Source organism: Kryptolebias marmoratus, linkage group LG20, assembly GCF_001649575.2.
Source record: "Kryptolebias marmoratus isolate JLee-2015 linkage group LG20, ASM164957v2, whole genome shotgun sequence".
Taxonomy (NCBI): Eukaryota; Metazoa; Chordata; class Actinopteri; order Cyprinodontiformes; family Rivulidae; genus Kryptolebias; species Kryptolebias marmoratus.
This window is the reverse complement of record NC_051449.1, coordinates 2,830,828-2,848,298: the sequence shown is the minus strand read 5'-3', so window position 1 is coordinate 2,848,298 and position 17,471 is coordinate 2,830,828. Positions and strand designations below refer to the sequence as shown.

Below are 17,471 nucleotides of genomic sequence, written 5' to 3'. Positions count from 1 at the left end.
CACGCCCCCCTCCTGCTCTAACATGGTCTTCGTTCTCGCAGCAGCAGGAGGGCGGCAGCGGCCTGATAGACGAGGAGTTCACGGTGGCTCGTCTCTACATCAGTAAGTTGAAGTCGGAGGTGAAGACGATGGTCAAACGCTGCAAGCAGCTGGAGAGCATCCAGTCGGAGAGCAACAAGAAGATGGACGAGAACGAGAAAGAGCTGGCCGCCTGCCAGCTCCGCATCTCTCAGGTTAATTAACAAAAACAAACGGTTTTGTCCCCGGGTGCTCTAAAAGATGGGAAGCATCTAATTTTTCATTTCTTAACAGCATGAGGCTAAAATCAAGTCCCTGACTGAGTACCTCCAGAACGTGGAGCAGAAGAAGAGGCAGCTGGAGGAGAACGTGGACTCCCTCAACGAGGAGCTCGTAAAGCTGAGTGCTCAGGGTACGTCACGAAAACGACTTTTTATTTTATTTTAAAGAGCAGTTTGATATTCACAGGGTCCAACCACTGCTCAGGAAACAGACATAATTCTTCTTTTCAGTCTAACATCAGACTCATCTTCATCAGTTCAATAGTTGCAGTTAACTCCATCTTATTCATATCTTTACTTTGTCCTGCATGAGCTTCCTGTTCTCTCCTCCATCGAACCCCACATAACAGAACCTAGGAGCAGTTATTTATCACACATCCATGAAGCATTTATAACACGCCCGAGCCCCTTTGTTCCCTGTTTGGACCAAAGAACCAGCTCCTGTCTATAAAATGGGTGATAGAGTAACACCAACTCACCAGGGGTCTGCAACCTGCGGCTCTGGGGCCACATGTGGGTCTTTGGTTCCTTTAGATCAGGGGTGTCAAACTTCATTCCTCGAGGGTCGCTCTCCTGCATGTTTTAGATGTGTTCTTGCTTTAAAACACCTGGTTTAAATGGACGACTTGTTGCCGTGCTCCAGGAGAACGTGATGATTTGATGAGATGATTAAATCATTTGAATCAGGTGTGTTGGAGCAGAAAAACCTAAAACCTCCAGGACAGCGGCCGTCGAGGCCTGGAGTTTGACACCTGTGCTTTAGGGTAACTCTTTGCAGCTTTAACCAAAAATAACATGACAATTAATGATATGTGCATAATCACACACCGTCAGTCAGACAAAGTGATGAACATTTTTAACACAAGCTGAATGTGAAGAGAAAAAACAGTTTACAAACACATAAATCATCAAAAAACAAAGGCTTGCTTTTAATAAATGAATAACAAATCAACTAAATGAAGGTCTCTACCTTTAATGAAGGAAATGAGTCACAACTGAACATTTTGCAGATCTTGACAAACTTTATTTGGTGAGAGAAGTGGCGTTAAAGTTTGCAGACCTCTGGCTCAGAGTGACAGTGAAGACGGGACCATAAAGACCGGAATACCAGAATAATTTAACGTCTGGTCAAAGTGCAACTTGATTTTTAGGAATATGAGCTGAAACACAAGTATTTACTTTTCCTGCAGTTTAATGTTTTAAAAATGATCGAGCTGTGCGACGTGCCGCATAAACGGGTTTCTACAGAAGCTGTTTGGATTGAATTTATAAAGATTCTTCAAGATTACTCTTCCAGCTCTTATTTGGTGTTTTGATATATCACCGAGTGGATTTTAGAGAGAGCTGCGTTCATAAATACTATTGATTGTTGCAGCTGGCGTTCAGAAACCGTACGTTTTGGCAACAATAGAGCGATGGTTTGAGAGAAAAATTGATAAAAACACCGACTTGAGAGGTTTCCGTTCTCTGCCATCTTTCAGAGGGCACCAGAGAGGGTTTTTCAGTGATTTGAGGCTCTTTTATTTGGAGTAGCATCTGTTTGAAATAAAGTTATATGTGAGGGGAGAACATGTTGTAAAGCTGCGACTCAAAGATCGTAAAACAGTTCCCGAGCGCAGGAAATCATAGAAGAAGAGTTCAGCACTTTGACTCGGCTTAAATGTCCGACTTTGTAATAATTTCTAAGAAAAACAGCAGCTCTGAGTCAGAAGTTTTATGTTGTATTTTGCTGAACATTAAATCAAAACAAGTGGCAGAAATTATGCATGCAGCTTCTTTTTCAGGCATTTTACTTATTAGATACAAATGTTTGTTTCTGGGACGTCGTAGGAAGACTAAATCTGATAAACTGACAGATTTTTGCACCTGGAAAATTGTGCTCATATATGACAAATTTAAATAAAGCTGCAGGGAGTGTTAATAGGTTAACAAGCAAATAATTCAGGACAGAACATGGATGTTTTTCCTAATTAAATAAATTAATGTGTAACTATAAAATCCAGCTTTAGGAAGGAAGGTATATTTACTAATCCAGCTCAACCAATGATCAATCCCTGGTTTCTGTTTTGCAGAGAAAGTTCATGCTATGGAGAAAGAAAACGAGATCCAAACTGCCAACGAAGTCAAGGTTTGTACAAACGATCCGGGTCATAATTTGCTTTAGTCTTGAGTCAATATAATCCTGAAAACGGGTCCGTCTGTCTGCATTCAGGAAGCGGTGGAGAAGCAGATCCACTCCCATCGTGAAGCTCATCAGAAGCAGATCAGCAGCCTGAGAGACGAGTTGGACAACAAGGAGAAGCTCATCACTGAGCTGCAGGAGTAAGAAACGTTGACAGTAAAGATTAGGAACCGAACCCAATGTTTGGAGAAACAGAAACCATCGTCCTCTACGATCCTGGATGCTTTGGCTCGGGGTGACTTATTTCTGTTTCCTCCAGTTTGAACCAGAAGATCATGCTGGAGCAGGAGAGGCTAAGAGTGGAGCACGAGAAACTGAAATCCACCGACCAGGAGAAGAGCCGCAAGCTGCACGAGCTCACGTAGGTTCCAGATGTTCGCAGGGCTGGTCTCAGATCTGTCGTCGCCGTCGTTCAGTTTACTGGGCAGGAACTCAGCGTTTGTTGATGTTCTTGTTTTGGTTTTCCTCAGGGTGATGCAGGACAGAAGGGAGCAGGCCAGACAGGACCTGAAGGGGCTGGAGGAGACAGTGGTGAGTTAATTAGACAGTTAAAGAACCGCAGTAGCCCTGATTGTTGGTATGTGACTTAAAATTAAGTTTTTGTTTCATAGCTCTGTGTTGCATTGATTATCAGACCAAATAAGAATAATTTTAGATGAACTGATGTGGTCTGTTGGGCTCCTTAATACATTTTTTGTAATTTCCAGAACACCCAATCTAAAATAACTGAACTGGATTAAAAATGTAATTAAACTGGACGTGTTAATTTTTGTTTCTGGGAGCCTGAGAAGTCTGGTTGTGAAGGGACACCATCTACATGTGAATTAAACAGGATGGTTTTTATTCTTTCCAGGCCAAGGAGCTACAAACTCTACACAACCTGAGGAAACTCTTCGTTCAGGATTTGGCCACCAGAGTGAAAAAGGTAAAACATTTTGCCAAATACTAAAAGTAAAGATGGACTCCATGTTGGAGAGCAAATTAAAGCAAATGCTTCACGCGGAATCGGCCGTTTGAACGCTGAAACTCTGCCGCCGGGTTAATACGTCCCGTTTGTGTTGTGCAGAGTGCAGAGATGGATTCGGACGACACGGGAGGCAGCGCGGCACAGAAACAGAAAATCTCCTTTCTTGAGAACAATCTTGAGCAGCTCACCAAGGTTCACAAACAGGTGGGCGTGAAACGTTCTCATGGTTGCCTCAGCTCCTTCTGATCTTGCTTTTCAGCGTTTTCCTTGTCTGTTTACTTTCAGCCATTTTAACCGTTCCTGTAACAAAATGTTCAGCTCAGTCTGAATATTTGGACTTTTAGTTTTTGCAGTTTTTTTCTTTTCGAAATACACAAAGAGATCTCTTTAATTCCTTAAACATATTTTTGTTTGAAATCTACTTCAGCTACCAACTCTTCTAGCTTTAGTTCACCTTTTGCTGCTTTTAGCTGTCATTTTCCTACTCGTCCTTTCAGATGGCGTGTTGTTTGTTTATCTTTTAGCTGCTGTTTTAGCTCAGTTTCAGCCTCTTCGGCTCAGGAAGCAGCTCCCTCCTGGTAAATAAACGCTTCAGGCTAACGTTGACTCTCCCACAGCTGGTTCGTGATAATGCAGACCTTCGCTGTGAGCTTCCAAAACTGGAAAAGCGCCTTCGTGCTACGGCTGAGCGGGTCAAGGCGCTGGAATCTGCACTGAAGGAGGCCAAGGAGAATGCCGCCCGCGACCGCAAGCGCTACCAGCAGGAGGTGGACCGCATCAAGGAGGCCGTCAGGGCCAAGAACATGGCCAGGAGGGGCCACTCGGCTCAGATCGGTCAGTAGAAGGAGGTGGAAAAAGACTAAAATATGTTGTAACGGCCGCGAAAGCTCCTGAGATAATTAACATTTTCTTTACCTCTGATGGACGTCGTGAAATATTTTCACAGATTTATGAATGTTTTAGGTTCTTAATCGAAGATTCGCTGCAATATTTTCCTTTTTTCCCGTCCTCAGCCAAACCCATCCGGCCCGGACAGCAGCCTGTGGCGTCCCCCACCCACCCCAACATCAACCGCAGCGGCGGCGGTTTCTACCAGAACAGCCAGACGGTGTCGATCCGGGGAGGGGGCAGCAAGCCGGACAAGATGTGAGTGGGCCAAAAAAAAAACTTTTTCTCAGGGAAATAACGGAAACTCCGACTTTTAAAAGGAACCCACAGGTGGTTTAACAGTTCCGCTGCGTTCCACACTGGAATGGGTTTCGTGAAGACGCAAAAGGTATTTTTTTTATTTTAATCATTTCAGCCTCATGTCCACCCTAACACCAGACGCTCCAAACTGATCACCCTTTAACAGAGAAATGTCCAACTGCACAGCTGGACACCTCGTCAGTCGAGCATGATCCCTGTTAATAACAGGGTCGTGGGGTCAAAGGTCAAGGTCCCTGTGTGAAAACCTTCTCTGTGCTCCAGCTGTAGCCCCATATATTCAGGATTGAATTCATATTTTGGATTTGAGGACTCTGACAGGTGTTTTTTGTGTCGCTGGCGGTAATTTTAAGATGAGATGATCTCCGTTAAACTCTGGCGTAAAAGGTGGCGGGCGATATGCATTTCTTCAAAGAATGTTTTCCTGAATCGAGTTTCGACGGATGAGTAAACGATCCTCGTCTCGTTCCGAGCTGCCTTTCAGGAGGGAAACTACAAACGATTTCTCGGCTTACAGAAGCGCGAGCCGCTCCGGATGCACCCGGTGCTCCATCCTGATTCTGTTCTTGTTTTAATTTCCAGCTGAGGAGCAGCGGAGCAGAAGAATGACACCATCAGAAGAAGCCAACACCACCCACCTTCCCACCCAGACAACTTGTCATTCCATTACAGCGAAGCAGCTCCTCGCCGCCGCCGCCGCTCCGGAGCCATGAAGGAGTTCCTGATTATAAATATATATGTATAAATATTCCCGGCCTGTACAGCTCCTGTCCCGTCAAATCCCCAACACCTCTCCTCCTCTCATTATGAATTATCTTTCTCTCCTTCGGGATATAATAAATTAAAAAAAAGAGAGAGCAGTTTTAATTTACAAATAAAAAAGCAGAATAATATTCTTCTTCACCGAACCAAACGCAGTCTTTGAGCGCAGCCTTCTGCGAGCGGAGTCGAATGTGTAGCTTCGGTTTCGTTTTTGTTTTGCACAGTCCGTCTTCTTTGTGCGAGTAGTTCTGCACTGTGCCAAGCTGAATGTAACGGTAGCAAGTAAACACCTAAAACAAACAAAAAGACCAAAAAAATAAAGAAAAAGAGACGAGAAGACACAAAATAATAGCTCGACCCTATAGGCTAACTTCTGTACATTTCATTATTATTATTATTATTATTATTATTGGTTGTTAACCACATTTTTCTCTGAATAGATTTTACATGCTTCCTAAAGAAAAAAACGACAAAAAGAATAAAAAATCTCTAAGGTTTTGAATTAAGTAGAAGGTGTGGAGCACTACTGTTCTGTCCAGTCTCGTTGTACAGTTGTAAAATCGGCACTACTGCACACGTTTCTCTGAAGAAGGGCCCGAAGAGAAGGATGCAAATAAAAAAAATATATAAAATACTGTGTACTGTAGACGTATTTAACTAAATACCTGTGGAGGCCAGCTGGTTTCGTCTTGGAAGGTGCGAAGGCCGGGCAGTGAGAAAAAAAATCTCATCTCGTAGGTCCGGCTTCCCGGCACAGGCTGCAGCCAGCCTCGTGCACCTGGTTTTAACTCGGCCGACTGCTTTGTTTACATTCAGCGCAGACCCGCAGTCGTCGTATCTGGAGAAGTGCTGGTGCGAACGCTTTCAGGCCGAGCACCTTCAAAGCTGAAGGCCCGTTATTGTTGGGAGGAGGAAGTGAAGAATGTAAGAGGGATGAAGAGGGAGGAGGAGAACGATCCGGTTAACACGACAAACTTCCACCTTTTTAGCTCATGCTAAGTTGCTAAATGTACTGTTTTTACTTCTCTAAGTGGTAAATAATGCTGTGTTAATAGATGCTATTTATATCTCTCTGCACATCGGAGCAGACTGTCTGCAGGCGTTTAGTCCCTGCCCTGTCCTCCTGTCCTCCTGTCCTCCTGTCCTGACCTGCCGGATTCCGTTTGATCCCTTCCACTTCACAATTTCTGCTCCAGGGTGCCTCCTGTCTTCATTTGACTCCCTCCTTCTCTGTTTTTTTTTTTTTTTTTAGATGCGAGTCCTGATTTATGCTGGGTTTTATTGTTCTGTAGATGGTGTTTTTTTTTTTTTTTTCCTCCCTCTTCGAACGGGATTGTCGGGTGGGGGGCGTCGGACCCTTTGCTTCTGATCAACCAGTCAGGGAGAGCAGGGTCTAAAATTGCACAATAATGTTCTGTCATCATGTGGAAGAAGGGTTTTATTTACCAGAATTTAGCCAGGGGATGTAAGATTCAATGTTTAATTTTATTTTTTTCCATCTCCCGACACATCCAAGCTCCAGTTTATTGGTAATGTGGCTGCAGCCCCAGCATGAAAACACTAACATCTTGTGTAAGTGCAATATACTGTAGCGTACACTGTATATGAGTCAGCAGGCAGGAGCGACGGGAGGGTTTGTTTTTATGCCGCGGTCGTCCTGCCACACCTCTTTTCTCTCAGCTTTTGTGTATTTTCTCATTGAAGGCTTCTTTCATTGCTCTTTCTGAAAAGCAGAAACATAATACACTGCCCCCCCCCCCCTTTCTCCCCTTTGTGTTCAATATGTACGGTTAGAAAAATAAGCTTCTATTGAATTTGAGGATAAAGCCAGATTAAAGAAGCCTCCAATCCAGGATCTGCAGTATTTAGCTGAGACCATTGGAGCTCCAGCAGGATAGGATTTCTCTAAAAAGGTGTCATATTAAAACCTGTCCTCTCAGTCCAGTTTATTAGCACTTCTGCTTCACAATATTTCCACTCTGGAAAGAAATAACACTCCGAACGTGGTTCTTGTTGACCGGAGCTGGAAGGAGGAATGGCTCCCCCTGTGTCTCCGACAGGACAGTGTGCTGTGTCTTATCTGTGTCACTTCCTGGAATATTTAAGACGTGAACCTCAAAATGTTTAAACTTTTGACCTTCCACCAAAAAAGAAAAAAAAAAAACTGGATATGAAATGGGGTTTAAAAAAAAAAAGCAAAATGGAAACTCGTGGTGTTTGCTTAAATTAAATTTTGCATTGATTCTAAATTAAAACACAAATTGTAGCTTTTGTTTTGTTTGTTTATTACTGTGTAATAGTTGGTCAGTTTGTAAAGGACTGGGGGGGGGCTCTGTCAGTGGAAAAAAGGTACTGGATCATTCCTGGAGAACTGGGGCACAAAGTAGCAGGGCTCTGATGTGGACGGAGGCGGGAGGTTGATGAGATCACAGTTTTGGATTGACTACATGATGTAAATGTATGTGTGATTAAATAATTATGAGAAACGTCCTTTTTTCCACCCCCTTTTGGTCATTTGATATGGATTAATTTACCACCGGTTCCATTCGTGGTGGCCTTCGCAGTTAGGTAACCTTAGCAAACAAACATTTTACAGATATTGAGGTAAAATTCGGTGTGGTAGTAGCTGAGAGTCACCCCCAGCTTATACTGTAAGCTCTGACTGATTGTGAAGACAAGAAGCTCCAACAGGACCGATCAGTGTTCACCTGAGGTGTTAGAAAATTAGGTTTTATTCCCCTGGGCGTTGAATATGTTTGGTGTCTTGTTTATTTCAAGTTCTGTTATTCTTTTAATGTTTTGTATATTTTATCCATCTTTACGAGAGTCGACATTCATAATTCCTTAAAATACATCACCAATAAATAATCCTGTTTATGTAAAATTGTGCACAGAGTCAGCTAAGCTAAAACATGAACTACTAGTGTTAATAAAAAGTACAAAATTCAATAATAATAGTCAATTTCGGTTTCAAGATCGGGGGCAAAGCAATAAATTTTGAATCCAGTTTAACCAAATGTTAAACATATCTTCATTAAATAAAAAGCACTGATGTGTATATGTTATAATTTCCATCTGTTTTGAACATAATTGGTTATCTGGGGTGGCTGTCAGACTCTTTAACTGAGTTAAATACTTTTTGCAAATTGTTTAAAAATCATAAATGCTGTAATCCATAATAACAATTATCCCTATATTTATTTATTTTAAGTTTTGAAAAGTTTATCACAATGACAGTTTTAACCTTGGGAGCAATTAAAGTGTTCATTGTTTTTGCAGTTCCGCATTTGTACCGCCAGGCGGCGCTGACTCCCCGTTTGCATCTTGAACACCTGAGGGCTCCAAATACTCGCTGCGAAGATGTCTCACTCCCTTCTATTTCCGCCGCTGTTATTTAAACGAAGTTACGGAATTACAAACTCACAGTCGGTTAAATAACTACAACCGGTGTGTGCGTGCGCACTTAAAATATTTCTGATTCTTATCGCTAGTTTTTTTTTTCGTACTCGACTGATTTTAAAATAGCTCGTTTGTTTTCCCGAAGGAAAAAAAAATCCCCTCCCCGGGTGATGCGTCGTGCCAACAGACGATCTTTGATTGAAGGTGGTTCGCCCGAAGTTGGGGCAGAGATTCGGTCCACGGGAAGGAGAGCCGCTGTGGAAATAACCAGGGAAGGACAGGAGAGACGGGACCACCGATGTTTTGACAAACTTCTCAAGTAGGCAACTAATCTGACAGGTCGGCAGGGAAGTTAACCTGAACTCCAGCTCGCTCAGGAAACCCGCGTTTTGCCTCTTTTTTTATAGGACTACAAGAGAAGACGCGTTCAGGTGCGTATCCGTGATTGGGACGCTCAGGAATGTTTTAGCCTGAAAGCTAATTAGCTAGCTAATGCTAACGACAAATCAGCACAGATCGGGCCGAAACTTTGTAATAATGTCCTCAAAAATCACCTCTTTTTAAACATTTAACCCTTAACCTGATTACCGAAAGGGTGTTTAAGTGTCATAAAATCTTACAAAGGTGGAAAAAGGGAAACACAAACCTCAGAAACTGACGTTTTTCTTTAAAAACACTGATAAATCAGTGACAACAAAATCAAATCTAAATCCGGATAAGAAGGTGCCACTCTTAAAGAAAGTTTAACACAAGCTGAGGCTAATTTTATGAACTGACAGGAACCAAATTAAGCTGCTCTGACCCTTTAAATCAGATTTAAGTGTCAACATTTGGTGTTTAAAAGTAGTTTTAATGCTAATATGTTGTAAAAAGCATGACTTAAAACATGACTGAGCTCATCAGGACAGTTATTTAATACAAAATAATGGAAAATCCGAATGATATTTGGACATTTCACCTCCTGAAAAGTCACTAGAGAATAAAAAAATGGAGCTCTTTCAGCAAGAATTAGGCTCTGAATGAATCACTGTTAATTAATCAGCCACTTTTAGAGTTTAATTAGGCTAATTATTATATTAAATATGATCTAAAATGAAGGAAGTTTGCTTGAAAGTAACTCAGAAGGCCATTCTGTCAGTAAATCACGTGTGTTCATATTGGACCACGTTATGTGTCGTTTCCTGTGTTTCTGGTTCAGTATTTTCCTGATTTGTTGGCGACGGTGGGAGGAGAAATGTGGGACTACCTGCTCTCCCAGCAGCCATCACGCCTTTTCTGCGCTCGGTGGCGTGTTGTGATGTCAGTGGACTGCACTCCCGGCGAACCTCGGGGACATGAGTTTGGAGGAAAGTCGTGGAGAGACGTTCCTAACTGGGGCAGGCCGAGCCGAATCCGGGCCGTCTGGGGCGACCTACATTTGGTGTGAATACATCTGAAGGTCGCAGTGAAACTACTCGACCGCCTCTGATTGTGTTCCACTGTTGCCACGTTATCCGTCTAGTTCCCCAAAACAAAAAAGAATAATCTGTTGTTCTCGCTTTTCACCAGAGTTACGGACTAATCTGGCATCATCTGCAATCTGCTGTTGGAAACTTTTCAGAAAGGAGCATTTTCCTTCACTCAGAGGGGATCAGATTTGAACAGTGATGCTGTTTTAAAAGCACAAATTGATTCCTTAACGTGGATGTGGTGGTATGTTAATTAAACCATCTAATAGAACTAGTTAGAAACGAGTTCAGTGACGTCTGCGATGAGTAAAGGTCAGTTAATGTCTGATACTCCAGGGTTAAACATCTTCTAGCTCCGTCTCTCGTCTTCTCAGATTGTTGGATGCGTTCCCACACGGCAGGATTTCAGGTCGGATTCATGCGATGAGAGCTGCCGGTCCACTTTAAATATAAAACACTTAAAAACAGCAACAAGGCCAACCAAAGCGCTGGGAACGGTCCAGAACTGGTCCAGATCTGCGGAAGTCTTTCACAGACGAGGTTTAGGAAGCTTTGGTTTCATCCCTGCGTCCAAACAGGAGCAGCGTGTTAGGAACCCCGGGATGGTAACAATTTAGTTCCAGAGCGAGAAAATCTTAAAACGCCACCCTGTTGTTGTCGTGTAAACGGCCTCTAATCTGACCTACGACCCGAGTGCGTCCTCTTCCTCTTCCTCTCCCTCTTCTTCTTGTCTTTTCATTTTGTTCCCGGCGTTCAAGCTTTGTGTTCACGCTTCCTGCCTTGTTGTTTTGTCACTGGTCACGCTGGTGCTTTGGGTCGTTTTCGGTGTTTCCGTGTGGATGAAGACATTTTTGGAAATGAGAAATCAAACGGTGGTTCTAGAAGAGGTCCTAGTTTCCAACCGTTTTTCTTTTGAACACGGTAAACGTTTCAGATGAACGGATGAGGCAGGAGTGCAGTTGACGGTCGTTAAAAGAGTCTCGAAGAATACTGTACGCTGTACGGCGAGGTGAACGTGTGAAATGAGAACCGCTGAGTTGGAGTGGATGAACCATCCTTCATGGCGTCACCGGCAGGTTTGAAAGATGTCAAGAAAATAAACCATCCTGGTTCTTCAGGTGGGACAAAAGGAGGAGAGTTAGAGTATTTTAAGATTTTAAGATGACTTTGTTGTGTTTAAATGCTTCAGAACTGATTCATATCAGGAGTTTTATCCCCTCATGGAAGCCACAACTCTCGTTTTTTAGAAAAAACACATTAAAAGAAGCATTTTGGCATAATTTATTAGCTGGTTTTAGCTTTAAATTGTGCACTGGAAAACACTGATTGCACGTTTAAAATGCAGATGGATGTGCTTCTAAAAAAAAACGCCAACTTTAGATAAATAACTCTTATATAGACTGGACAACAGTGTGGACTACTTAAGGAAAACAGGAAAATAAAGCTTTCTTTGTTAAAGTTGACTTTTTAGTTGTAATTAGACGATGGCCGCCAGTAAGCGTGCAACTTTCTTTTTCTGATGTCGTCCTGTTCGAGGAGAGATTCGCCGTCTTTGATTAAAAAATGAGCGGATGAAAGGAATCAGTTGGAAAACCCGAACAAACAGGAATCATGTGAGACTCCTCGCTGCTTCCTCCCTCCGTCCTGTCTGCTCTCTGCCGAGGCAAAAACTTAACGAGTTAATAAATATGTGACCCCTGCTGGCAGAACGAGTCACGATTATTCAACATAGAGATATTTTATTTTCAGATCCTTCATTTCAGAAGCTTCAAAATGATTCAGTTTGTTGAAATTTGGTTTACTAAAGTCCTGGTTTGAAAAGTGGATTTTTATTGGCCCTGTTTTTCCGAGCTTCACAATGACTCCAAACTTTATGCGACGGGATTTCCAGCTGAGAAAAATGGTAGAAAACTTACATTACCAGGAATAAAAATATTGTCCAATTACAATCTTTGTAAGGTAATCAGCCCCACTCCTTCATATTTAGTATCATTGAAAAACCCTTAATGTCCTCTGCAGGAAGCAAAAGGAGCTAATTCAATATTCAGGTTTACAAATGTCCTCCTCAGAGGACAAATCTGAACTCCTGGTAGTCAGGAGGACATGTTGTTTGGTGGGGGGGGGGGGCTCTGTCAGTGGAAAATCTCAGTTATAATGAAAAAAATTAATATTTTCACATATTTTGCAGCGAGCCTGAGCTCATTTTGCTGCATGGATCCCGTCTGAGGGTGTTTGTTTTCATATATGTGCTGACTGCAGATGACGGTTTTGTAAGTTCTTGTTGCTGGTTTCCGTTAAAGCCCCGTCCCTCCACATCCTCTCTAAATCTCATTACGATCACCTTAAATTAAGACGCCTGCTCTGATTTTGCTGATTGGACTTTGAGAAGATTTGTTCGCTCTGCTAAAGAGCAGAGCTGAGACTCGAGGATAAGTGGAGAAAGACGACAAACCCCCCGGTACTGAACCTTCCCAAAGCTGTTTATTTATCACCCACTGAAAGGTGGGCAATAATGTAAGTGTCTGTTAGCAAAATATCTCATGAACCGCCGCGTGAATTTAATAAAACCCTCAAAGTAATCATTGAACGTCTGCAGCTGATTACCTTTTTGGAGTCCACCTGATTCAAGATGGCCGCCACAGGCAATTGACATTAGTAAATACAAATGTAGCTAAAATTAGGTCAGTTTAGCAGATAATGAGCTAAAATCTGGTGTGGTAGTAGCTGAGAGTCATCTCTAACTTCTGCTCGGAGAGCTAATAGATTACTTCAGGGCTCATCTCGTGTCATAATATTAAACTATGTCATTTTTAAAGATTAAACATATTTTAGTTTAAAACTCAGGCATAAAAGGCGGCGGGAGATATGCTTTTAATTATGATAGTGTTACCCAGAAAACTAAATAATTCAAAATATCTGTTGTATTTTTTAAAATTTATTCTTTTTTTAGATTTATTAAATTGTGGAATAGTTATATTTTAACATCATTGTATTTTACTTTTTCTAAATTAACCTAATTTATTGTTAGTTTGTTGATTATTTCCTCAGCTAACACATTTTAGTTTTAAGCACTTTGAGTTGCCTCGTGCTGAAAAGTGCTATATAAATAAATGTACCCACCTACCTACCTACCTTAAAATTCTTTTAGACGTTTGAGCCTTTAAACAGTTAATCGCTGTTTAAATCAGCATTAATCACCGTTTGGTTCAAAGTTAATCACTGAACACCGGACCAACGACATCAATGAAGTAAGACAGAAACGGTTAACAATATTTGTCCCATATTTATGGTTAATTTGCCTTTTTAAATTAAAAATTTGTAAGATATATTTGCGACCAGACATCAGCCACCATGTGTTTGTTTACCTGCAGAACGTTAAACTTTTCGGCCATATTTGTTTACCGTCACAGACCTCAGCCAGCCGAATGTCGGTCAGCCTTGTGACTCCAGCTTCCACGCAGTTTTGACTCTGAATGCTTTGTTTACATTGAGTGCAGACCCACATTCCAGGACTGGAGTCAACTGCTAGAGCAAACTCTTTCACCATTTGATATAACTCAGGATAACCTTTAATTATTTTTGATTTCATAGTTTGCACCAAGACCCTTTAAACAAACAGCTTTTCTCACAATTTTAAGAGAGTTTAAAAATGTCAACATTACTTTTCCTGAATAGAAATAAGCCCTAAAAAATTCTCTTAGAAATGGAAACTATCTGGGGGAAATCTACTCGTCTTCAGCTATAATTACCAATGAAAACAGCTTCTGCAGATAAGGACTTTTGGGAATATTAGGTGTTTTTTGTTGGTTTAGAGATACTGCATGAATAAACCTTAATGATTCTTTTAAAAGTCTGGCATCAGACTGGTTTACTTACCTTAAAGCTCTGGCAGCGCGGCACAGTTTGTAGAGTGATGACAGGAAATCAAATCTGGTCTAACCTCTGTGACGATTCCAGGTTTCAGATCTTCCAGACTCTTGTAAACCTCCGATGGTGCAGCGGCGTCTTGTTTTTATGTTTTTATTCACGTTAAAGCACGGAGAAATTGAATTAAGCTGTTTTCAGCTCTTAAAGATGCTTATTTTATATAAATGCTTTGATGCAAACATAGTTTCATGTCCTTTTCTGTCACTGAAACCGAACAGTTACATGATTGCCCGCCTTTCATAGCAGCAGGCAATAAAAAGTCAAATCTTAAAACAATGAAGAGGAACTTTAAGCTTTAACAAAAGATTAAATTTAGTCTGTTTTTAGTCCATGTTATTATCAGAAGTCAGATGTCCTTGGCTAAAACAGAAACGGGGTCTTCCTCTTTTCAGTGTCAGCTGGCTGAATTAAGAGGTCAAAGGTTAACGAGGGAAGCCACCTTGGATCGCTCAGTCTGATCCTTCTTTCGTTGCCTTGAATCGGCACAGAGTATTTTTCATTTAGCTAATGGACTTTCTGTCCAGCTGATAGACTCCCTCAGATGTCCCAAACCAGGAGTGTAATCTGCGCCGATATTGTCTCCTGTCAGCGCATCGGGAGTAATCCTGGCGCCATGAGCCTAATCACACCTAATCACCAATCTTTGTAAAGCTAATGCACAGCTGAAGGGAAGTGCTTCAGAAATATTAAACATTTACTGTCCTTCTGCAAACCATTTTCAGACAGTTACGTGATTAAATGAGTGGTTTGTGTGTAATGTAAAAGTAAATTTAAATTATACGCAGATGAAGTTTTTGTTGGACAATCTTTGCTTTGATTAAAATCTTTGGTTTGTTGCCCAGTTTGCTGAGGTGCTACAGAGAGGAGTGGGGAAAAAGTGGCAAAAAACTGATGAAATAATTCTGACTTTTTCTAGGATTTCTGTTGGTGTGTGTCATGTATTTAAAATGATAAACTTCTAGTCTTGGTTGTCCATCAGGGGCCTAAAAGTCTAATTATCCTGTCCTATAGTTCATTGTAGTACCCTTCAACTTAAAGGTACTCAGTGCAAACTATGAAATCAAACAGAAAAATGGTTATCCTGCATCCGAACTATCAAACTCCATGGGCGTCGCCACCGCTGACCTATTTCAAGTCGCTGTTTCTGTAGATAAATAAGCATGTTGGCAGCCGTCCACTAATTTTGCTAACAGATATTTGAATTTTAAGACACATTAACTGTTGACGTGAGGGGGAAATATGTGCAGATTTGGTTTCTTACGGTGCCAGAGATCAGCTGGGGGTCAAAGTCTGAACTTTTGTTCTTGGTGGCGGAGGTGAAAAGGTTCAGTTCAGAGCGGCTGAACTATTGTCACGTTGAAAAGACGGCACACCTTCTTCCAATTTCCAGGTTTCATCAGAACGTAATTCAAAAGAAACACCTGTTTTATACAATAATACAAGATCTGGTTCTAAAGTTAAAGAAGTACAACCTCATACCAGCTTTAGGGCCCGATCTGTTGCTATATATCCTTATTTATTTAACAAAGACAAACAAAGGAAACAATACTCAACAAACTAAGCATACTCGTACACCTTTTACTGTATTTTGGCTTTTAGGTCGGAACAAAGCCTCACCGCTGTGCAGGAAGGAGTGTGCTGGATTCACAACACAAGACAAAATGAGATCATTGTTGAAAAATGGAACGCAGTCGTCTCAGCTGCTGGTTTTCAGTGTTATTTAGGCTAAAATCGTAATTTAAAATGACATGCAGTGGAGTTGTGAGCACATTTAAGATAACCTCCTTTTATTAAAGACTTCCTTCAAAGACCAGGTTGGCCAAGGTGTGCTGCAACCCTCCCTGTGTTGTAAAAGGGAGTGTATGTGTACACATGTGACTTCAGCTGAAAACTATGAGAATGACTCGACGAATCTTCCCACTCATCGGCAGCTGTCGTTCAGCAGTCAGAGGAACAAAAATGAGATGGAAGAACTGGAAGAAAACATCGTGACTCACGTTACTGTCCTCCTCCCGTTCTGCTAATCTCTGCTGTGAGGCTCTGCGTTCATCCTCTGAAGAGGATTAAATCTTTTCAGTGTTTTTTCTATCTTCTTTCTTTATTCTGATTGGGTTCACAAAGTATTAAGCTTTGAAAGAAACAATTGGTTGTGTCTTTAATTTTATTACGTGTTGCATAAGAGATGAAAAGAGGGATGGATTATTTTCTGGTTCATCTTTACCTTTAAGATTTTCATCCTGTTTGCTTTATTTTAGCAGGTTTTTAGGGGAACATTACAGTTTTTTAAACTGCTCTGCTGTGATTTATTTATCAACTTATTCACAAATGTGAATATTTTGTAATTAAGTTTAAATTTCTTCGACTCAAACCAGTCAGGTTTTCGTTTTCCTTAGAGAACATTCTGTGGTAGCAATACACAAGAAAACCTGGTAGGTAGCTGGTACTTGGAGGGTACTTACAGGGTACGTGCCTGGTACTAATTGGGTATGTTCCTTGTACTAATTGGGTATTTTCCTGATACTAACAGGGTACATGCCTGTGACGAACTGGAACTTCCTGGTACTTATTGGATTCGTACCTGGTACTTATTGGGTATGTTCCTGGTACTAATTGGGAATGTGCCTGGTACTCACAAGGTACTTACTGGGTACATATTTGTTACATACCTGGTCCTAATTGGGTACATGCCTGGTACATTACAGGGTACTTACAAGGTTTGTACCTGGTGCTGACATGGTAGCTGCAGGATATCTACTGAGTACTTACGAGGTACATACCTTGTTCTTATAGAGTACAAACCTGGTACCTACTGAGTACATGGTTTAGTACATACCACTTTACCTACTTGCATGGTACCCACGGGGTATGTACTTGGCTGTGGTAGTTCTTTAAGTAGAAAGCAGCCTAATGTTCAGTCTGACACCAACACTCAATTACTGAAAGACCAATTAGCTGCAGTAATGGATTAACAAAGTAAAAACCACCACAAATAACTGGTAGAGGCTGTAAAAACAAACATTTAAATGGTACATATACTTCTTGATGATGTTTAGGTTCAAGAAAGTTTATGAATCCAATCATTCTGTATTGTTTACTCTAAAAACGTGTTTTTTTATCTTTAGTCATAAACAAACACAATGCAAATGAACAAATATCTCAAATAGAATTTATGTCTTTAGTGAATAAATTAAGTACTTTGTCTTTCTCTGTCCTGGGAGAAGTACGTGAACCTCATGAAAACTGCTTGGAGTAAAGTGTTGAGTAAAGGAGATGAGATTAGC

The 17,471-nt window shown here is 41.3% G+C and overlaps 2 protein-coding genes across 7 annotated transcripts in view; both read left to right on the top strand.

Moving 5' to 3' along the window:
- LOC108232928 (kinesin-1 heavy chain) overlaps positions 1-7,624 on the top strand; it is a 19,040-nt gene extending 11,416 nt beyond the window's left edge. Inside the window, exons 16-26 of one of the 2 annotated variants that reach the window (XM_017411069.3) lie at positions 45-233; positions 313-430; positions 2,372-2,427; positions 2,512-2,621; positions 2,741-2,842; positions 2,952-3,012; positions 3,335-3,406; positions 3,548-3,652; positions 4,066-4,282; positions 4,462-4,594; positions 5,237-7,624. In XM_017411069.3, coding sequence (XP_017266558.1) covers positions 45-233; positions 313-430; positions 2,372-2,427; positions 2,512-2,621; positions 2,741-2,842; positions 2,952-3,012; positions 3,335-3,406; positions 3,548-3,652; positions 4,066-4,282; positions 4,462-4,594; positions 5,237-5,240 — 1,167 coding nt within the window. In that variant the 3' untranslated portion in view covers positions 5,241-7,624. Of the gene's footprint in view, positions 1-41; positions 234-312; positions 431-2,371; positions 2,428-2,511; positions 2,622-2,740; positions 2,843-2,951; positions 3,013-3,334; positions 3,407-3,547; positions 3,653-4,065; positions 4,283-4,461; positions 4,595-5,236 lie in introns of both variants that reach the window. The other variant, XM_017411068.3, reaches the window with a different exon arrangement.
- Positions 7,625-8,975: 1,351 nt separating this feature from the next.
- LOC108232897 (rho GTPase-activating protein 12) overlaps positions 8,976-17,471 on the top strand; it is a 68,793-nt gene continuing 60,297 nt past the window's right edge. Inside the window, exon 1 of one of the 5 annotated variants that reach the window (XM_017410998.3) lies at positions 8,976-9,246. The gene's annotated coding sequence lies outside the window, so the exon portion shown is untranslated. The remainder of the gene's footprint in view (positions 9,247-17,471) is intronic. The other 4 variants (XM_017411000.3, XM_037982010.1, XM_017411005.3 and 1 more) reach the window with 4 other exon arrangements.